This window comes from Chelonoidis abingdonii, chromosome 6 (genome assembly GCF_003597395.2).
Source record: "Chelonoidis abingdonii isolate Lonesome George chromosome 6, CheloAbing_2.0, whole genome shotgun sequence".
Lineage (NCBI taxonomy): Eukaryota > Metazoa > Chordata > Testudines > Testudinidae > Chelonoidis > Chelonoidis abingdonii.
This window is the reverse complement of record NC_133774.1, coordinates 54459105-54478903: the sequence shown is the minus strand read 5'-3', so window position 1 is coordinate 54478903 and position 19799 is coordinate 54459105. Positions and strand designations below refer to the sequence as shown.

Below are 19799 nucleotides of genomic sequence, written 5' to 3'. Positions count from 1 at the left end.
ATCACTGTTTCAAAAGACTAACAACAAAGAACACAGTAACACTTCTGTACAACAGACCTTTTACAGTTTTCTCTTGTGTCTAAATAAATTATATTCCTTATTTAGAAAACTGCTTTCAGTCATATGCTACTATGAAATTATAACAGGAATGTGTCTATAATAGAAGTATTTCCTAAGACTCTGATATGAAATATTTGGGACAACTGGAAGCTCTTCCGCCCTGAATATAAAAAATTAAGATACAAGTGGCACAGCCCGTAGGAAAACCTACTAGCTTACAATGAAGCAGCAGGGTCATAGCAAACCCACCCCTTCAATCCCTCCATGTTGCCCGCAGTAGCGTCACACTGGGTTTACTGTCTACATATCTAGGAGCAGAATGCCTTCCTGCACTCCCTCTGGATTAAGCTGGCTCCCTCACAGACTTCAAAGGAGAGCTGTACCTAAATAGTGTTGAACTACAAATCACAAATAGTGATTTGGTATAAAAAGATAAAATACAGGTTGAAAAGTGTAACATTTCTAATGATCGTCTGACAAATTAATTGTTTTACAAATTAATTTCTGTCTAGATTTATTTAAATTTATTTGAATTTATTTAAAATTTACTCCCATAGACAAATCAAGGACCAGGTGGGATTATTCTTCCCTATCAGTTAGAAAATGCAAACCAAGCTGATCTAAAACAGCTTGTTTTTTACTTCCCCTTGGCCAGAGGATGTTTACAATTCTGACTGATTTTTTTTTTTTTTTAGTAGACGTGGAGACTCATCTGTCAGATTTACCCGTCAAACATTCCATCTAGACACCAAAAGGCAACATAAGCCCTAAACAAACAACCTAGGGCATCTAAAAGGAAAGGGCAATCCTATTTTCATGCGGTAACTTGCAAAACCTATATTAACCTTTCTACCACTTTCCAGATTTCTATGTGAGGTTTTAGGGTGTGGATATTACTTCCCTAGAAAAGTTTAGGATAATCAATGCACTACTATCAAGAGGACTTTTATGTCAAAAATGTTCTATATAGGCAACCAGAGAATCAGACTTTTGAGATGGAAAACACCTATTAGGTCAGCTAGCGTACCCCACTACCAATGCAGAATTGTTCACTCCAGTGTATTTTCAATTGCTTTGTCCGGTCCAGTTTAAATGACTCAAGCAATGGGGTTACCACCATTTCCCTCAGCAAAACACACACTTCCACAATCAAATAGTTTTCACCATTAGAAAATGTGCCTTTATTTTCCTTTTCTTAAGTTCATCCCATTATTTCTGAATGTACTTCTCTGGACCATTCTACACCAGTCATTCTTTGGCATATGATACATTTTAGTTACTTATATTAAACCAGAGTTTCTTAGCAAGATTTAAAAAGGTAAATATTGCCATTAAAAATACTTCAGAACACACTCTTAGGAATCTCGGTTTTGCTTGTGGCTATAGAATCCACATGCTTTCAAGTTTGTTTGTTTTTTATTAAATCGCTACTCTTAACCACCACTCCAATAGTACATGAGGATGCATTCTTTGTGCTCCAGTTGCATTATTCTACTCTCATAAAAATCAATAACAACACTCCCACTGATGTCACTGGGCATAGCATTGGCCACCAAATGTACAAACTTACAAACAGAACACCACAGAAACTCTTGAAAACAAGTAACAGCATTTTCAAACTCTTTTTAATCTATGAATATTCATGAACAGAAACCACCCCCTAACAACTAAAAACCAAATGTTTTGTTACTGAAGCTAACATTTAATTTACAGAAAAAGCAGTCAGAATATGGTCAACAATTTTAGAAAATACACCTGCATCATTTTATTCTTAAAAGTCAATATTCAGTTCTTTTGCCATTGAAAGTGTGTTTGCCCTGTCTTCATGGGTGTGTGTGGAGGGGAGGGGTGAAAAAGACCCAAGTGAGTGGCTTATATTATTTATGTTAAATAAGACAGTTCATTAAAAACCCAATTCTGCATGCAATGAGACTTCTCATGTACATAATGCTAGCCAAGTGCATAAATGTTTACAGAACTGGGGCTTAAGGGCTTGTCAATTTAGACTGCAAGCTCTTTGGGGAAGGGATGTGGTTGTACAGCACCTAGCACAGTGGGGTCAATGACTAGTGCTCCTAGGTGCTACAGTAATACAAATAAATAATATTACACAGAAAAAAAGTGGTCAATAAGATACGACAAAAAGCCACTTAAATTCTACACAAGGGTGTCCACGAGGTAGTTATATTGACATAGCTATAGCACTACAGTTACTCCTCTATAGTTGTGTTGGCCAATTTTCCTGTATGGGTAAGCACTTAGGTCAATAAAGAAAGCAATCAGGGTACTATCATCATCATCATCATCATCTACTGTTAATTCAAAAATGTAATTTTATTCCATATAGGCAAATCAGGTGGTCGCCTAGGGTGCCAACTTAAATGGGGCGCCAAATTTGAGGGGAAAAAAACAAATTAAAAAAAATGAAAAAAAAGAGGGAGAAAAAAACAAATAAAATAATGAAGATATCATTATTTCAATTCCTGTGCACACAGAGGGAATGAATTATAATTCATTTCTCTACACTGCTGAGAATTTATTAATATGTAAAATGTTTTATTTACTGCAAAAATAAATAGTATTTTAGAGATTTTTTTTTTTTTTCAATTTGCAACATAGGGTCAAGATGACCCACTCCACAATTTTGATGAGCAATAACTCAGCCACAATTAAACAAATCCACCAGCGGCAAGAGCTTCAATGTTAGTGACACCAAACTCGAATATACATCAAGGTTGCATAGCCAGAAATTCATGAAGAGCGGAGATATTGTGAATTGATATATGTCAAATGGTCATTTTAACACACATCACAGATAGATAGTTAAGAATCGAGCTAATACTGTGAAAAATTGTGTTTCTTGGTGCCAAAGAATAAAGTCTTTCAGCATTATAAATCGAAATGTTAGTATCTTTAAGCATTATTAAACCTTAACGTTATTATCGGGCGGTATAATTATGAACTTTTCTTTGTAATAACTGGTTTACCTGTAATAAATGAGGTCCATAAAAGAAAAGTAACAGTGTTAACGCTTAATAGACTACGAAAGTGATGACATCACATTCCAAGCGGGTAACTGTGAGAAAGGGGATTACTTTCCAAACAACCGGTGTCAGGTTATAACGTCGAAAAAAGTCATTTTATTTCTGTGTAAATGCTGTAACTAACTGTTTTAATAGGTAAATGAGTATGTTACTAATCATTGAACCTTTAAGCAGTGAAAAGATGTGTTGGGATGGCTGCAATGTGGTTTAAAATCACCAAACATGTGGTGTGTCAGCCATCCTTAACACTAGAACGCTTACAGTCGGTAGCACAGTACATAACAATATTCAAATGCCTCACAGCAGAAAGAGGAAAAAGAAAACCCTCAGCAGCTAAGTATCATAAACGAAAGGCTGAGAAGGAAAAGGACCAAGCAAAACAGCAGGGATCCTTCCTGAAATATCTTCTCTTTAATCCAAATAAAGATGGAAGCAGTTTACAGCATCCAGATGAAGGAATTTTACTTGCAGAGGAGGCTAGCTCACATCTGCATGGAAGTAGTTTGTAACATCAAGATGAAGGTATATTACTTCGAGATGAGGGTCGCTCACATCCACAAAAGAGCAGTTTGGAAACTCAAGATGATGGAAACTTATTTCTAGATGAAGGTAGCTCACAGCATCAAACTGATATAGAAGTGGAGAAAAATTATTCACCTTCAGAGAGACATGCAGAAATTGAAGTAAATGAAGTAGAAAGGATGAGAAAGTTACAAACAAGTTACAGTATGGGGACCCAGCTTCATGGCCCAGAAGCAATGACACTGTGCAGCAAATTCTTGTGGAACATGGACCCGAACAAGTTCATAAATTTCCCTTCCCTAAGGATGGAAATAAAAGAAAATTCTCTGCTCAGCATTACAAAAGGAAACTCGTTAACGAAGAAGAAACTGGTTACAATATTCAGTGTCGAAGGACTCAGTGTTTTACTTTTGCTACAAGTTGTTTAGAAATCAAAGCAATTGCTACATCACTTACTGAAAATGGTTTGAAGGACTGGAAAAACATATCTTCAATTCTCTCTTCACATGAAAGTAGTACAGAACGTTTGGAATGTTTTCAAAATTGGAAAGAACTTGAATTATGATTGAAAAAAGGAAAAACTATTGATGAAGAAAATGTATGTGTGATCAAGGAAAAAGAAGAACACTGGCAACAAATATTAGAGCTTCTGATTGCTTTAGTGAAAGTTCTAAGTGGGCAAAATGTAGCATTCTGTGGCTGTGGTAGAAATGAAAAATTATATACTCCAGGTAATGGAAACTTTTTTAAATTTGTTGAATATCTAGCTTTGTTTAGGGTGATCAGACAGCAAGTGTGAAAAATCAGGACCAGGGTGGGAGGGTAATAGGCGCCTATATAAAAAAAAGGCCCAAAAAATCAGGACTGTCCCTCTAAAATCAGGACATCTGGTCACGCTAGCTTTGTTTGATCCAGACATAAAGGAGCATCTACTGATCATGAAAGACAGGTTCATTACCTAGGAAAAAATATGCAGAATGAACTGATTCAAATCCTAGCAAATGCCATTAAAAAGAAAAATTGTAGAAACTGTCCATTTTGCAAAATACTTTTCAGTAATACTGGACTGTACACCACAGGTGCGTCATGTTGAACAAATGACGTCATTCGTTTTGTGGATATAGAAAAGTCTGCAGATGAAGATAATGTTGAAGTGCTCATAAAGGAACATTTTACGGGTTTGTACACTGAAGGAGGCGATGGGAGCATTTATGACTAAAACTATTCTACAAGAGCTTAAAGCAATGTCATTATCTATTGAAAACTTACGTGGCTAAAGCTATGATAAGGGGAGTAATACGAAGGGTAAAGACAATGGTGTGCAAAGGAGAATGATGGAAATCAATCCTAGGGCCTTTTTCATTCCTTGCAGTGCGCATTCTCTGAATTTCATTGTCAATGATGCTGCTAGATGCTGTTTGGAGGCAAGCAGTTTCTTTGACCTGGTGCAACGTGTTTATGTGTTTTTCTCAAGCTCAACACACCGTTGGGAGATTCTGACTCGCCATGTGAATTCTCTAACTGTGAAACTACTTAGTCAGACAAGATGGGAGAGTCACATTGATGCTTTGAAGCCTCTTCGCTATGAACTTGGCAACATTTATGATGCCCTAATTGAAATTTCTGATGATACTACCTTTATTGGATAATCTGGCAATACGGCATGTTCAAATGCAGAAGCTCTTGCAAATGGCCTTTCCAAGTTCAAATTTGTGACTGTACCACAAAATGAGCGTAATATCCTTTTCGAGATTAGCCTCACTAGTAAGCAGCTTCAGGAAAAGAACTTGAACATTCATTCTGCTATTCAAAAACTGCAGCAAACTAAAAATATTCTGGAGGAATTCAGAAGTGATGAAGGGTTCGAAAGAACCCTGGTAGATTCTCTCGAGCATGCTGAAGGAATAGACTTTCCGACAGATTTGAACTAGAGACAGTTTACCTTTGGCAAAAGAAACAGCAGTTTTCATATGAAGGATGAGACACACCCAGTCAGAATCCAAAACAAAGGTTCAAAATGAATTTCTACTTCGCAGTCCTTGATACTGCTATTCACTCGGTTGATGAAAGATTTCAACAGACGCAGCAGCTAGAGTCACTGTTTGGCTTTCTATATGATATCCACAGCATGTAAAAGAAAACAGCAAAACAGATAAGAAAATTTTGTATAAAACTGGACTCAGTATAGATTCATGAAAATTCAAAAGACAGTGATGCTACAGATTTGTGTAGTGAGCTTCAGGCTTTTTCAAGACGATTTAAGAAACATTCCATTCCCGAAGAAGTACCGAAGTTTGTTTGTGAAAATAAACCCACAGACAGTTTTCCAAAGATTTTTATAGCTCTACGCATTCTTTTAACTTTGCCAGTTTCCGTAGCTAGTGGGGAACGTAGTTTCTCAAAGTTAAAATTGATAAAAATATATCTGCATTCAACAATGGTGCAAGAGAGACTTGTTGGACTTGCCACAATGTCAACAGAGCACGAAATAGCTGGAAAACTGGATCTAAAAGAAGTAGTGACTGAATTTTCCAAACTTAAAACAAGAAAAGTCATGTTTTAAGAGCACAGAGAGTTTTTTATTCGGAGTGTTTTGTAAATACAGGTTAAAGTTCATTGAAGAGTTTTCTTATTTTCTTTCTAAATTAGATGTGGTGGTAATGGCAGTTAAAGCAGGATAGCATAATGGATGATTTTGTAATAATAAAAATTATAATTAAAATTTTTAATGCATTTTTATTTGAAATCAGACTGAAATATCATCTAGCTGTCATGTACAAATCTATCTGAAAAATTTGTGTCTCTATTTTATCTAATCTCAGAAACATAGGTTGGAGAGATGAATAATTAAGCCTCTGTTTAAAAAAAAAAAAAAGAAGAAGAAGAAAAGCTTAAAAAAACATTAAAAAGGAAAAAAAGAGGCAAAAAACTTCAGCCTAGTTCTGCCCTCGGGGTTTGGCAGCTAGTCTAGGGCCGCTCCTTCTGTTCGTGAAGGAAGTCAATGGAGACACTTCAGCAATCAGAAATACACTCAAACATTTAGAAGCATGGATTTTTCTAAGTAATGACAGAGAAGAAACGTTTAAATAAAAAAAGTGAATGTTGATCATTACAAAAGCATTCTTAGAAAAGCACTCCATTCTGATGAGCATCATCCATGCCTCTATTGCTTACTGTATTAAAAAAAAAAAAAAAGTCATCTCTCTATGTTCACAAGCAACACACAGCATGAAAGAATGAAAGCAGAAAAGTAAAACACTAACAATTTTATTAGTGCTTTAATTAAATTCTGTTTTAACCAATTTGTCACTCTTCACTGCCCACAACTGATTTCATTTGGGCTATATTGATGTCAGAAAAATATATATCCAAGCTCTGAGCAAGTTTTCATGAAACAATGGGAAAAGCACCTGAGCCCCGTTTACAACAGTATTTACACTACTTGCAGAAAGGCTGCACCTTCAATGTAGATAGAATAGGAAAGGTATGTTAGACATGCAGATGTGACTAGAACTTGTACTTGCATGAGCAAACTAGGTACCTGTGTACCTAAGTACCCATTTTATACCTCTTAAAGACTGTATTCTGTCTGGTAACTCACATTCATACATAAGACATATAAGTGAGATGACTACCATAGTTGTTTTTAATTTGACTAAAGTAATACTCTATGTGTAGTCACATCTTCCAAAAACAAAAAGGAAAAAAATAAACATTTCTGGCCTGTATGTTGAAGCGGATGGATTTAGCTGAAGTCTGCTTTTCAGCATTTTCAATTTAATGAAAACTCTGAGTAATCTTGCCCCTATTTAATGCTTTCGGATAGGGTTTTCAAAGCACTCAGCATTGGCTTAATTCTGGTTCCCCAGAAGTCAATGAGAGTTAAGCCAAGAAAATCCCACCATAATTTATAAAGAAAAAAAGATGCACGTACCAACTCCTTTTTCCAAGTTTGTTTAACAAAGCAATCATTACCACACTTCTCTAGGAAAATAAAGCAAATTTGACAGCCATGTACCAAAGAAAAAACATCTTAATGTTTAGGCATATTTCTGTAATGATTTTGCTACTCATCAAATCGTAAAACTGTATTGAATTAATAAAAGTAATCCTACAATTGTTCTTAGTAATTTAGTGGATTTTTCTCAAATGGTGATGATTGATTACATAATGGGGAATGGGAGCTTTAGAAGCAGTGGATTTACACAAAGCATACAATGTAGCATTGTAATTATTGGAACTCATCAATTCCTTTAACAGAACCTATATTTTAAAATAAAAAACAGCCATGCCAAAACTTCTCTCTTTTGCTGAAAGGAATACATTTAACTAAAGAACTATGGAATACTTTTATTACACGTCAAAGTACTGATCTCCCAAAAGGTGGAAATGATAAGAAAGATTTCAATATATACAGTGGATCCTTCAAATTACAAACATCTTGGGAATGGAAGTTGTTCGTAACTCTGAACAAAACATTATGGACGTTCTTTCAAAAATTCACAACAGAACATTGACTTCATACAGCTTTGAAACTTTACTATGCAGAAGAAAAATGCTGCTTTCCTTTTATTTTTTAGTAGTTTACATTTAACATAGTACTGTACAGTATTTGCTTTTTTTTTCCCTCTGCTGCTGCCTGATTGCATACTTCTAGTTTTAAATGAGGTACGTGGTTAACTGGTCAGTTCTTAACTCTGGTGTTCACAACTCTGAGGTTCTACCGCATAGCAGATGTACATAGACAATCTTTTTAGAGGGAATAAAGACATATAAATACCCATTTCACAGTAATTACAATACTGAGACACAGCAATAAAGTTCCAAACACAAACTACCACAGGGGTACCATAGAAAAAGGAACGTAACCCTCAACCTCTTCTTATGCTAAAATAAATAAAGCAAATATATTGTTTCAGTACAAGACCCAACTGCAACACCAATCTGAACCTATCCTGTGCCTGGCAAATATACAATTACTAAACTTTTAGAACACACAAAGGAACACACATAGGAAACAGCAATCACATTGACAAAATAGGGTTTTGATGCTACAGCTGTTACATACTCAAGACTCAAATTGGCAAAGAGTTCTGTGGCACCTTATCAGGCTAGAGATACCTGATTCTTGCTTGCATATTTATACCTGCCTCTGGAAATTTCCACTACATGCATCCAACAAAGTGGGTATTAACCCACGAAAGCTCATGTTCCAATATGTTTGTTAGTCTATAAGGTGCCACAGAACCCTTTGCCGCTTTTACAGATCCAGACTAACCCACTACCCCTCTGATACAAGACTCAAATTGTGGCCAATGGGACTTCCAAGAAGGGAGAGGCCACCACATCAAACTCAAGGCCCCAGTTCTTTTCCAAAAGGAATTTAAAAAGGTCCTGGAAATATTTCTGTTGTTCAGTTTTGTGAAAACTTATTTTTACAAAATCTCAATATTTTGGACCATACTGGAGTTGACAGTATCTATTTAACTCAAGTATCAGAGAGGTAGTGTTAGTCTGGATCTGTAAAAAGCAAGAAAGAATCCTGTGGCACCTTATAGACTCACAGATGTATTGGAGCATAAGCTTACGTAGGTGAATACCCACTTTCTCAGACAAGCTTATGTTCCAATACATCTGTTAGTCTATAAGGTGCCACAGGACTCTTTGTTGCTATTTAACTCAAGGTTTTTGTTACAACTTATCAAAAGTAGCGGTCATGTTTTTAAAAAGAAAATTTTATTAAACTTAGTGATGTGCTCAGCAAAAGGCCTTTTTTCATATGTATTGCCCAGATAAGACTTCTTACAATAACATGTAGTGTTACAGAAATACTTACGGAAACATCTTTCAGATTTTTTTCATATGAGAAATCACAGCTTTCCACATTTTCTTCATCTTTAGAAACATCAAAGTTGTACATATTGGCTGGGCCTGCTCCCAATACTAGTGCTTTCCTCAGTTCTTCAACATACTTCTCCCTTTCCATTTCCATGTCATCAGCCTCCTTAGAAATCTCAGCTTCAGACACTGGGGACAGAGGAGGAAATTGGAGAAGTCTAAAAAAAAAATACACTTTAATTCTGGAAATATATACTAATATTAAAAGGAAGTTATTATTAAAAACTATTTAAAAAGGTAAATCAAATTACTATTTTTAATTAAAACGAACATCTCTGAATGTGGTTTATTACCACTTTATCCCAACTCTCTTGCTTAGCTAGAGTAATGATAGATTAACTTTTCAACAGCAAAAGAGAGCTCTGAATAACTTTATATGTTGTCTTGTATCCCACAATTTTCCTCGGGGGAGGCGGAAGGTTCTTCCAAACTCCTAAGAGATGGTGGCCTTCACTACACCTATTTCCTACCCTCACATGTTCCTTATTACCTTCTCCAAATTTAAACTTTGCAGCCATTACCAATCTAATGTCTCTCAATTCAAAATAAAGGGGTATCACTAGAGACAGGTGAACCAATTCTTATTGGGTCAAATCCAAACCAGCTGAAATCAAACAGTAGAATTTCTATTGGCCTCAATGTGCTTTCGATGAGGCCTCTTGTGAAATACTATTTCCTTTTTCTAAAACACTTAGGGACTACAAAGGTTCAAAAAAGGAGAAATCCCCCTCACATGACTGAAGTCAGCAACTCCTTTCCTGTTCAGGCTAGACATGAGTCCCTATGTACTTCTTTCCTGTCTCCTTCCTCCTTCCCTACCCTTGCCCCATAAACTGAAAGACCAGGTCACCAGGCTTCATCCCTTCCTCTTGCTAAGATTACCCAAGCATATTCACTCGTATCAGAATCTGACCACCATAGCTTCTGCTTATTCTCCTCTTCTGTCTTCAAAATCCATTGCAGGCTGCAGTTAACTCTCTATTGGGCTCAAGCACTTCCCACAGTGAATTCCCTCACACTCTTGAGCTTTAACCAGCCCCAATTTCATTCCATGCTAAAATGTGACAAAGGATTATGGAGGCATTGAACATGATGCTCCTCATGTGAGATTTCAGGCACAAATATTTTGGAGTTTTAAAAATATAGCAATGAGATTTACAGTAATTATTTGCAATGTGAGTGTAACTGACTCTCCACAATGGGAAGCCCTCCCCAGCCAGCAGAGAAGGAATATGCCCAGACCTCTGCTCCAATTGTCATGAAATTATTATGGGTATTTAGAATTTCTCTTGAAACAAAAATCTATCTATGTGGCTGTTTAGAAACAATAAAGCTTTCCTTAAATGATTCATATCATATCTGTCTTCATAAAACATGCATCTGTTTTCTCTTAGTTTTCCATTTCTCACTTGTTAGCATCTACCTTCAGCATCAGTAATAGTGGGATCAAAACCTCTCTGCAGTCCATATGACAATAATTCAGATTTTATCATTCTATTAAAAAATGTTTTGCAGACTAATTTCATCAAATAGCAAGAGTCTGGTTTGAGTTCTAAAAGTGTAATTTTTGTTGGAGTGCAAGATCTATTGTTGAGCCAGATTTCTCTGTACTCTATTCTATAAGGATGTATAAGGACTCAAATGGAGGAGAGGAAAAACAATGCACCACACTTTTTTTAAAAAAGTATTCCACTTGGTTCAGATCTAGCCTTATTCTTTAGGCTCTCAATGATCTATGCTCTTTATTGGGTTCACAAGTATTTCACTTTCCAGCTACAGCACCAATCTTCTGCAGAACATGATAGACTGACATTTTTCTCCATTTGGGACTGAAGGACTACCCAATATTTGAGACAGTGAGGGGGGAAAGAAGAGCAATAGCTTGTGTCAGACTGAAATAAGTTCTTAACACCAAAGTGAACCCCCAACTGAAAAAATATCTTATGTAGTTGTTTAGTTAGCTGTATTTCTTCCTTCCACAAATCTCATCTTGATGACTGTTCAACCTCAAGAGATACACTTGCATACATATCCTGATCATGCAGATAAAAACAGAAGAGCTTTCCAAGCAAGGAAACAATGTTGAAATTGCCTCATTCTTCTCTTATTTATATTATTGACAACATAGGTAATCTGGTATTGCAATGGAAGCACTACTTGTCAAATAATCAGTCATCCAAATGTATAACAGTGGGGTGAATGGGCAATTATTTGCTCCACACAGAAGTAGACGTATCTTCCCCCACAATTATTTTTAAGCAGTTTTGCACATCATCTTTTTTTTTTTAAATCAGCATTGATAAACACGAGATCACATCCTTCACAGCTAGTTTCAATATTTTCTCTGTGTTTTTTTTTAAACACACACATACACACACACACCCCTACCTTGTAAAGGTGGCAACTATACCTATTCATGCCCTTTGACAGAGTATGGAAAATATGTAGACATTATACATTTTTAAAAATTTTAAGTCACACAACGGATCAGGTTTTCAAACAGAAAGTAGTAATGCATTTTCACAGGTATGCATGCATTAATTGGAGATTTGCACACAAGAAAGCTAGATAGGGACCTATTTACCAGACATGCAAATCAATCATTTTTGCATGCATATACATTTGGTCATGAATATCTGCACAAATAAACGAATTTTCTGACTGAAAAATCAGATCCAAAATATTTGCAAAAGCTTTGAAAAAAGAAGCATTAGCAAAACTCACAACGACTAATAACAGTAATGTGTTTCTTTCTTTTGCACTTGTAATGGGTTAATTCCATGCCCTACAGAAGCTACTATCTATTTAAACAGAGTGAATTTGTAAATTCTGCTTGGAGACAGGAAAAGGAAGTTAAAACACATCAAAGTAAGTAATTCAGAGATAGCAGAGGAGGGACTGCCTAGGTTCTGTTTTGCTCAGTATGACCTGAACAAAACGTACTTGAGAAATTACAGAATTTACACTTTTAGTAAGGTCCAGGTAAAAACACAAGGACCTTTCAACACTAAGTTTATAGAAAGGAACCTCACCAGGATGATCATGCAGGCATGGGGAATAACTGATATCACGGTAGTCTCAATAAGGTTGAGTTTGCCCACCATTTTAGGAAAACATCTAATATAAGTCTATAGCACCATTTTATGCTTGTAAAATCTGGTATAAGGCAGGTCAGCCATTAAAGCCAAAGTCCATGGTGCACACAGAAATAGTGGAGGGATGGGGAACCAGGACTGAGAATGCATTAGGGCCATAGCTGCGCTGAATAGGACATAAAAGCAGTGGGGAAAAGGGAAAGGGAACATATTATCCTTATTCCCACCGGTGGTTATACCTGTGACATGAAGCTAACTCTCTTTACCAGCTGAAGTCCCCTGCACAAGGAAAAATTATCTGTTCTGTAGGAAGCTTGAGCTCACAGGTATACAACTGGTCAATAATATCCTTCATCAGGCTAGCCGGGATCATATTAAATATTCTTTAGTACTAGGGTATCACTGGTTCATAAAATAAAATAGCTACCTGTCATAACTATAAAGGGAAGGGAACAGCCCTCCTGTGTACAATACTATAAAATCCCTCATGGCCAGAGACACCAAAATCCTTTTACCTGTAAAGGGTTAAGAAGCTCAGGAAACCTGGCTGACACCTGACCCAAAGGACCAATAAGGGGACAAGATACTTTCAAATCTTGGTGGGGGGAAGTCTTTTGTTTGTGCTCTTTGTTTTGGGGGTTGTTCGCTCTTGGGACTAAGAAGGACCAGACATCAATCCAGGCTCTCCAAATCTTTCTGAATCAGTCTCTCATGTTTCAAACTTGTAAGTAACAGCCAGGCAAGGCGTGTTAGTCTTATTTTTGTTTTCTCAACTTGTAAATGTTCCTTTTTTGCTGAGAGGATTTTACCTCTGTTTGCTGTAACTTTGAACCTAAGGCTAGAGGGGGTTCCTCTGGGCTATACGAATCTGATTACCCTGTAAAGTATTTTCCATCCTGATTTTACAGAGATGATTTTTACCTTTCTTTCTTTAATTAAAAGCTTTCTTTTTAAGAACCTGATTGATTTTTCCTTGTTTTAAGATCCAAGGGGATTGGATCTGGACTCACCAGGAATTGGTGGGGGAAAGAACGGGGGATGGTTAAATTCTCCTTGTGTTAAGATCCAAGGAGTTGGATCGGTGTTCACCAGGAACTTGGTGAAAAAGCCTCTTAAGGCTACCCAGGGAGAGGAAGGTTTTGGGGGGAAAAGAGGTGTTCCAGACACTGAGGAATCTGGATGGTGGCAGCGAACCCAGATCTAAGCTGGTAGTTAAGCTTAGAAGTGTTTAGCCCTGTGGAAGGTCCACCGAAGCCGCGGGACCATCGGACCCTCTGCAGGCAAGCCACCGAAGGCACCCTGCCTGCTGCCCTAGCGGTGACTGGCAGAGTGCCCCCCACGGCTTGCCACCTCAGGCACGCTCTTGGAGCGCTGGTTCCTGGAGCCGCCCCTGGTCTTCTGGCATTGCTCTACTCATCTTAGCATGATAGGAGTTTCCCTCTGTCTTACAGTGGAGAAACAAGACTCAAAACTGAGAATCCTTAAGTGATGGTATCTTTAAAGAATTCCATACAGATATTATATACACCCTCTTCACTTACAGTAAAGGACAATGGCAGACTATAGTAATTTATAAGTATTGCAGCACTACAGGAAACAATCATATACAACAATGATGAATACTATAGGTATGTCTATAAATAAGCAAAGCAATGCTGTGAACCATGTATGGCAAAGAACTAGGTGTAAAATAAAATAAAAGTTAAACTTTTAAATTCAGTTTTGGTGAATTAAAAAAGGAAGACAAGCTTAGATTTTCTAGATATGAAAGAACGCAAAAAGGAAAGAAAACAGAATTAAACAGAATATAGCTCAACATCCCTGCAGATTTTAATCCACAATAAATTTGATGAATCAATAATTCCTGTGATGGATATTGTGTACTGTTGCTTATTAAAGCACAATTAACAGCTAATAAGACATGATGAAGTTGACAAATTTTTTCATTTAACCGCTTAGCTGAGCTAAATTAAAATAAAATACTCTGCTGTAAAAGTTTCAAGATCTGTATTTGTAGCTCAGCATACAAGACCTTCTGGGAACACTTTTTTTTTTTATTTGTTTTACTTGGTTTATGCTTTTCGTAACAACAACAACAAAATTTTTTTTTTTGGTTTTTTTTTACAACCTATTGATAGAGACTTTAATGTACAGAAAAAGCCAAATCATGGTGCCATATACAAAGTTAGAATAAAAAAATGCCTTTGTGTGCCAGAGTACATTTGAGAGAGAAAAAGAGACGCAGACAGACAGAAAAGCTGGAAAAAAAGGGGGACAAAATCCTCCCAATTCAGGGGCACAATTTGTTGCAACTGCACAGGTGGCCATAGCCAGTGCAACCCAGTACCCATAGTGATAGTCCAGTGGATCCACGCAGTACACTGGATATGCCTCCAATACTTTCTTGTCTTGCCTGCAACCTACCCACCTCCATGTTCCACTGGAGACCTAAAGGAACCAGCTTTGTATCCTGGATAATGAATTGAAAGTGTTTTTTCCAGATTTTTTAAAAGCACATTTTAATCACATTGAGAACATAATTACACAGTCCCTATGAATCAGGAAATATTTTACCAGTTGCTTTTTTCCCCAAACAAATTCTTATACTTTGCACAACGTAAACACCACTTCTAAATGTTCATAGTAGCAACTGCTATAGTTAGTTTATATATGAAATTCTATAACAACCCTCTTTTTCAACTGTTCTAAATTTTTTTCAAAATCCTGTTTTATATTAAGGTAGCAGTCACAATATGCTAGGCATTATACAAACTAAGACCCAATTCTACAGTGACTAAACTTGCACACGTGGGCAGTCCTACTGAAGTCAATAGAACTACTCATGCGTTACATTAAAGCACATGTGTAAGTTTTTGTAGGATCAGGGATATATAGCAAGACAGTCTTCATCCTACAAAGCTCACAATCAAATACAAATGACAAAGGATGGGGGAAAGGGATAAAATTTACAATCCAAAAATGTTTTTCTTAAGTTTTAAATTGTACCCAACAGCCCACAGCCTAGCCATTATTAGCTGACTGCTTTCTTATAAATATTGCAGTGGAAGTGGGTCTTGATGAGGAATTTAAAGGAGGAGAGAGTAGTGACCTCACATGTTTGTTCAGGATGGACAAGGGACAATATGGAAGGAGGTCTGGACATCAGAAACAGAGGCCAAGTGCTTGTCACTATTGGCAGAGTGTGCAGGGGGAGTGATGCCACAAGAGACAAGTGGGATTAGCAGAGAGGGGCAAGAAAAAAAATAGGTAAAGAAATTTTGTTTTCAACTTTAAAGTGATTATTTAAAATAACGATCTGAAGATTGAGGAAACAAGTTACAGTATTATTGAGGAATGAGTCATCACCAAGAATATACAATTATTATTTGTGGGCTATAAAAAAGGGATCAATGGGATTTTCTTTTGTAGATGTTCAATTATGTATGTTGAACATGCTAGATTTGTATATCAGAGCTGTAAAAGCAACAGGAAATCTTGAGGTTTTTTTTAGAGAAATGTAAGTTATAAATGGAAAGTCTCTATAGATCAGTGGTTCTCAAACTTATTTGATTGCAACCCTCTTTTTTGTGTCTGTAGTTGCTTATTCCCCCCGCCCCCAAACACACATACCACCGCCCAGCTCCGAAGGCAGAGCAAAGAGCAGCGGCTCCTAGTGGGCATCCAACTCTGAAGGCAGCACCGTGCCAGCAGCAGCACAGCAGTAATGGCGGCAATGTGAAATATTTGTTAATACCACTTTTCATAGCAGATTTAACACCCCATTGCTATCCTTACTTCTGCGCTACTGCTGCTGCCAACCAAGCGCTGACAGCTGGAGTCCTGCTGCTGCCTCCAGGTGATGGATTGGGGAGGGTGAGGGATGTACAGTCCAGGCGGTGGGGCTCTGGCTGTTAACCCCAGGATGGCGGGGCTCCAGCTGTACCCTTTATCCCATCCCCCCAACTCCTGAGTATGCACATTTTCTGCACCAGCCCCAGCCACTAAAGGCTGACAACCAGAGCACTTGTAAAAAAAAAAAAAAAAAAAAAAAAAAGCACACAGTTCACAGCTAGGAGGCCCACCCCATAGTTTGGGAACCATTGCTATCGATCCTTTAGTCCACCTTCAAGTCAATACAATATTGGATCATACAGTATATTTTGTAGGACTTTTGTCAAGTTTCTCTATGGTTTTACATTTCATCACACTAGATCCATAAGAACTAGAAAAGACCAATCCTTCAGCAACTCTTACTCATTTCCTGACCTGGCTTGCCAAGCACAATATCCCACAACATGAGAAACTGAAGGGATTTCCCACTGTTAAAAAAATAAAAAAAATAAACAAACAATTTGACCACTGCTTTCTCCCTCAAGCAAATAGCTCCAAAACAGCTGAAATCTGAAACTTCAAAGTTGAGATGTGAATAGTCTTGAATATGCTTCACTCACTTTGAAAGATGGTCTTAAACAGTTATTAATTTCTGAAAATGCAAGACTAAGCACATGCAGTAGAAAATCTTACACTGTTAGCTGTGCACATAAAGGGTGAGGTCGTGCACATGCAGTTAACTGTGCTATTTAGTTAAGGGAAGCAAAAGAACACTGAAATCTTGAGAGGTTTAAAAGTCTCAAAACAAGGCATGCTGTTGCTTGTTTCTGCAGCAAACAGCTTAGCTTTGGAATAAGGATAACACAGCCACATTCATAGCTACATAAAACAACTCATTCTAGAGCAAAGGGATGATAAGCTCTACTGGTATAACCAGTGGAGCTTGTAATATAAATAAGATAAAGTTTTCTGGATTTCTCCTTGTTGTCCACTTTTTTTCTTAAAACAAATCAGGAAAACTAGTTGCAAAAAGCTAGCCTCAGTACAAACAAAATGTAAAACTAGGCTGCTGCTGGAACAGAGGTGGTTTCCACCTAATCCCACCCAATTGACACAACAGCACAAGGAATTCAATTCAGCTCCCTTTCGACTCAGCAAAAGGACTAGAAAGTGAATAGGAGTCAATCAGAATTGGACAAGCCCTAGGAGAAGCGGTCAAAGACCACTCCTGCCCTGTGTTTTTCTGGTGCTGATGCTGGACTGTGTTTTTTCTTCTTTTGACATAGTGATGTCAATGATCCCATCCTTCATGAAGTGCCTATTCGACAAGTCTGTCAGATGAAAAATGTTAAATTGAAAACAAAGGGATAGAAATGTTTTTCTATATTTTCCTTCTATTGTAGTCATGTCAGGTTTTACTTAAAACAACAGTAAGTGAACACAAATACAAGTGTGACTTTAAGTTGGCGGACTCCCTTAACATAAAACAAATTTCAAAAGCCAAAAATATTGGAACAATCACCAAATGCCTAAGTAACAACATCAAAACAAAGCAAAAGGACACTGATGTTTTTGAAATATATTTTGGCCATCCTTGCAGGGATCCTTTCATATGTAATCTGTATGAGTAGCCAGGCCACAATGTTAGCAAATACTGCTTTTTAACTTGTGCAACAACTTCTAATTATGTTTAAAAAAAACTTGAAATATTTCATATTTCAACAGTGGATTTAATTAAATGAAGATAAACATTAAAATAAGCCTGGTTTCATATGTCCAAAGTATAATAATTTAGTCTGAAAAGAAGAAAAAAGAGTCAGAAAAATAGTATTAAAGGAGAAGACTAATTAAGTCTTAGATGTTGGCATAGAAAGTACGCTTATTAAGTTTGCGGACAATACCAAACTGGGACGGATTGCAACTGCTTTGGAGGACAGCGTCAAAATTCAAAATGATCTGGACAAATTGGAGAAATGGTCTGAGGTAAACAGGATGAAGTTCAACAAAGACAAATGCAAAGTGCTCCACTTAGGAAGGAACAATCAGTTTCACACATACAGAATGGGAAGAGACTGTCTAGGAAGGAGTATGGCAGAAAGAGATCTAGGGGTCATAGTGGACCACAAGCTAAATATGAGTCAACAGTGTGATACTGTTGCAAAAAAAGCAAACGTGATTCTGGGATGCATTAATAGGTGTGTTGTAAACAAGACACGAGAAGTCATTCTTCCGCTCTACTCTGCACTGGTTAGGCCTCAACTGGAGTATTGTGTCCAGTTCTGGGCACCACATTTCAAGAAAGATGTGGAGAAATTGGAGAGGGTCCAGAGAAGAGCAACAAGAATGATTAAAGGTCTTGAGAACATGACCTATGAAGGAAGGCTGAAAGAATTGGGTTTATTTAGTTTGGAAAAGAGAAGACTGAGAGGGGACATGATAGCAGTTTTCAGGTATCTAAAAGGGTGTCATCAGGAGGAGGGAGAAAACTTGTTCACCTTAGCCTCTAATGATAGAACAAGAAGCAATGGGCTTAAACTGCAGCAAGGGAGATTTAGGTTGGACATTAGGAAAAAGTTCCTAACTGTCAGGGTAGTTAAACACTGGAATAAATTGCCTAGGGAGGTTGTGGAATCTCCATCTCTGGAGATATTTAAGAGTAGGTTAGATAAATGTCTATCAGGGATGGTCTAGACAGTATTTGGTCCTGCCATGAGGGCAGGAGACTGGACTCGATGGCCTCTCGAGGTCCCTTCCAATTCCTAGAGTCTATGAATCTATAAGTATGTCTATTTACTTGTTCATGATGGAAGAGCCAAATGGACACACAATGGAATTAAAACGGCCACATAAGAACAACATAAACAGATGGAAAGAAAGTCTAAATGGAATACACTCAAAAACTGTATTGTGGCAGTGAGTTTTGAACATCACTGAGTTAAATAGCTTAGTAAGATTTCCAAAAGGATTAATCACATAAATTTGTATAGCCAAATTTTTAATAGATTTCCAATGAGTTTTGGTGCCTTAGTTTTTGGGAGCCCAACTTGAGATACCTTAGATGTGATTGTCAGACAAGTTGAGCACCCATAAATCCAACTTTAGTGAATAAGAGCTGAGAGTGCTCAGCACTTCTAAAAATACGGTCCAAAGTGTTTCAAGGTGATCAGCTAAACCCTGAGACACCCAAAACCAGTAGTCGCTTTTGACAGTTTGGCTGTACATAAATAAGAGCAGCAAATGCAGAAATATCAGTTAGAAAAAAATTGAATGGGTATGGGTTCACATGATTCAGGACAAAGGGTTAGGAAACACTTTCCCCAGGATATACTATCCACCTTTATGAGCTCTT

The 19799-nt window shown here is 37.2% G+C and overlaps 1 protein-coding gene across 3 annotated transcripts in view; it reads right to left on the bottom strand.

Moving 5' to 3' along the window:
* Positions 1-19799, bottom strand: part of XRCC4 (X-ray repair cross complementing 4) — a 294941-nt gene that overhangs the window by 244346 nt on the left and 30796 nt on the right. For all 3 annotated transcript variants that reach the window (XM_032763434.2, XM_032763431.2, XM_075067052.1), the window contains exon 3: positions 9463-9653. In XM_032763434.2, coding sequence (XP_032619325.1) covers positions 9463-9653 — 191 coding nt within the window. The remainder of the gene's footprint in view (positions 1-9462; positions 9654-19799) is intronic.